The 3501-nt window shown below is 38.2% G+C and overlaps 1 protein-coding gene across 1 annotated transcript; it reads left to right on the top strand.

Annotated features, from left to right (window-relative positions):
* The first annotated feature begins 601 nt into the window (after positions 1-601).
* On the top strand, positions 602-1192 carry LOC145131922 (uncharacterized). The gene has a single exon (XM_079066566.1). It carries the CDS (start codon positions 602-604, stop codon positions 1190-1192), a length of 591 nt encoding a protein of 196 aa, XP_078922692.1.
* Positions 1193-3501: the final 2309 nt, after the last annotated feature.

Here is a 3501-nt window from a genome sequence, read left to right as displayed (position 1 = left end):
AGGGATGTTCTTTCGAGTCATTTATGGCTTGCAAACCAACTGGATATAGGGGTGTCGTGACCAAAAAGTGACTATGAATTGGATCATTGAAACCAATCGAGCTCTTAGGCTAGTGGATGTTGGATAATTAGAAGGTCATTTATGATTCACAAGTGCTTAGGGGTCAATCCCTTATTTGGTGGGAAAAGAGTTTGCCAAATTGTGAAGATGGTTGATGAGTTCTTTGATTTCAAGAAAGGAGACTTATCGATGCAGGAGTATGTGAAAGAGTTTTCGGATAGGATGTTGTTTATTGGGGATAGTATCACTGCATAGAGGGTCATATTAGCCGATTTGTGAAAGGTATACTTGTTGAGTGTGTGGTTCAAGTGAAGAAAGTTGACACCCTAGATGATGCAATTATGGCTGTTGAAAATATCGAAGATATGATTGAGGAAAGAAAGAAAGAAGCAAAGGGTTGGAAAGAAGAGATCTCATGCTGATAAAATGGTTTCAAGTAGAAAAGTCGGATGTCTATTGGAAATTCAAAGAAAAGAGAGACTCTTACCTAGAATAAGTGTGGAAAGTTGTATTAGGGAGAGTTTAATTTGGGTAGTAAGGCATGAGCTATAAGTTCGGTGATCCCAACCACAAGTCTTTTGAATTTAAGAAGGAGGTTCGTGAGGTGGAGTGCTATTCTTGTTATGAAAAAAGCCACATCATCATAGCTTCTTCGAAGAGGAATAATGATGTAGTGACCCCGAATGCAAGAAAGAATGTGGAGTCTATGAAAGTTAAATCTCGTGTTTTTAAGTTGACTGCTGAAGAAGAAAAGGAAGCTAATGGAGTGGTGTCAGGTATAATACTTGTAAACTCCTTGTCTGCAAGTGTTTTATTTGATTCGGGTGCTGATTATTCATTTGTGTCTCATGAATTCAGAAAGAAATTTAGTAAGCCTTTAGTTCCATTAGAGGAGACTTATGTGATAGAAGTAGCATCCGGAGAGCCTTTTAGTATAAGTCACGACTATCGATATTGTTTTATAGAAATAAACGGAGAGAAGTTTGATACTCATTTGTTGCTGATTGGTGTTAAGGGGTTCGATGTGATTCTTGGGATGGATTGGTTTAAGAATAAGCACGTCGAGATTTCATGCAATAGCAAGTTAGTGTCAATTAAAGCGCCAAATGGAACCGATGTATTCAAAGTGTGATCATAGTTGTTAAAGCCGAAAAGTATGTTAGAAAAGGATTTGAGTCATTTTTTTTTTTTGCATAAGTGATAGATTTGAGAAAGGAAAAGAAGAAGTTGGAAGATGTGAATGTGGTTATAGATTTCATGGATGTTTTTCCTGAAGAGCTTTTTGGCTTGCCCCCAGCAAGACAGGTAGAGTTTAGCATTGATTTAGTCCCATGTGCTAGCCCGATCTCCAAATCTCCCTATCGCCTAGCTCCTTTAGAAATGCAATAGTTGATGTCCCAACTTCAAGAGTTGTTAGATAAAGGTTTCATTCGTCCACTTTCATCATCGTGGGGTTCCCCGATGTTGTTCATAAAAAAGAAAGATGGTTCGATACGGATATATACGGACTACATTGAGTTCAACAAGGTTACCGTCAAGAATAAGTACCCGTTTCCGAGTATAGATGATCTTTTTGATCAATTGCAAAGAGCAGATTATTTTTCAAAGATCGGTATTCGTTCTGGATATCAACAAGTTTGGGTGAAAGGAAGTGATGTTGAGAAGATGGTGTTTAGAACCCATTGTGGTGATTATGAATTCCTTGCGATGTTTTTTGGCCTTACAAATGCTCTCGCTATGTTCTTGATAAATCAGTTATCGTCTTCATTGATGACATCCTTATTAATTTGATGGTCGAAGAAGAGAATGAGAAGCATCTTTGTGAAGTGTTTCAAGTATTGAAAGATGAGAAGTTGTATGCTAAGTTTTTGAAGTGTGAATTTTGGATTCGATTAGTTCAATTCCTTCGGCACATTGTGTCTAGTATCGGAATCATGATAGATCCCGCAAAGATAGAAGTCGTTGCAAAATGGGAACCTTTGAGGACGCTTACTGGAGTTTATAGTTTTCTGGGTCTAGCTGGAAACTTCTGTCTTTTCATTCAAGATTTCTCCTGTATTGCTAGTTCCCTCACTAAGTTGACAAGAAAAGACGTAAATTTAGTTTGGGGACAAGATCAAGAAGAGGCATTTGAAGTTTCGTAAAATAATTTATGTGAAGCTCTGGTATTAGCGTTGCCCAATGGGACGGAAGAAGTTTTTGTGTACAACGATGTTTCACCTAAAGGTCTTGGTTGTGTCTTGATGCATCATGATAAGGTGATTGCCTATGCTTCCCAAAAATTAAAGGAGGCCGAGACGAGATATACGACACACGATTTGGAATTGGCAGCATTAGTCTTCGCTTTAAATATTTCGAGGCATTATATGTACGGTATGTAGTGGAAGTTGTATACAGATCATAAGTGTCTTTGGCATGTGTTTACACTGAAGGATTTGATTATGAGGCAGGAAAGGTGGTTAGAAGTTATAAGTGATTATGATGGCGAGATAATTTATCATGTTGTCAAAGCAAATGTAGTAGCGGATGCATTGAGCCGTAAGGCGCCAGAAGTTCGTATAAAAGGAAGTTCAATGAGAATTGAATTGGTATCTACTCTTTTGAATTAGGTTAGAGCCGATCAAGTGGAGGCATTGAAGCCTGAGAGTGTCTTGGAATAAAAATATCAAAAGAATATAAAGTTTAAAGATAATGATCGAGGTTTGAGAATGTTTAAGAATAGATTTTGGGTTCCTTCCTTAGGAGATTCTTGAAATATGATTTTAGAGGAGGCACACAATTCCAAGTCTTCCATTCATCTAGGGAGTACGAAGACTTATCGATATTTGAAATTGATGTATATGTGGCCCAGTATGAAGATGGAAGTTGAAAAGCTCTTATCCGAATGGTTGACTTGTTCTCAATTAATGTTTGAGCACCAAGCTCCTTATGGTCAATCAGAGTCTCTTCAAATTCCATCCGGAAAGTGAGACGAGATCATAATGGATTTTATTATGGGATTACCGACTACAAGTTGAGGCTATGATGTGATTTGGGTCATTGTTCACAGTCTGACGAAGAGCACATTATTTTTGGCAATTAAAGAGACAACTACTCTATAATAGTTGGCGAAGTTATACGTTGACGAGATGGTAAGATGCCATGGAGTTCCATTGTTGGATCGTGATCCAGAATTTACATCAAAATTTTGGAATGCATGGCAAGAAGAGTTGGGGACGAAGATTCTCATGAGTACAGAATACCATCTCCAAACCGATGGCCAAAGTGAGCGGACAATCCAAAAGTGGAAGATATGCTAAGGGCGTATGCTATTGATTTCAGTGGTAGTTGGGATGAGCGTTTGCCATTGGTAGAGTTTGTGTACAATAATAGTTTCCATCCGAGCATTGGAATGCCCCCGTATGAAGCCTTACGTGGAAGGAAGTGTATAATGTTGGATTA

This window comes from Lactuca virosa, chromosome 8 (assembly GCF_052849685.1).
Source record: "Lactuca virosa cultivar CGN04683 chromosome 8, Lactuca_virosa_CGN04683_v6, whole genome shotgun sequence".
NCBI classification, from domain to species: Eukaryota; Viridiplantae; Streptophyta; class Magnoliopsida; order Asterales; family Asteraceae; genus Lactuca; species Lactuca virosa.
Note: the sequence above shows the minus strand (reverse complement) of the source record. Positions and strands in the feature narration are given on the sequence as shown.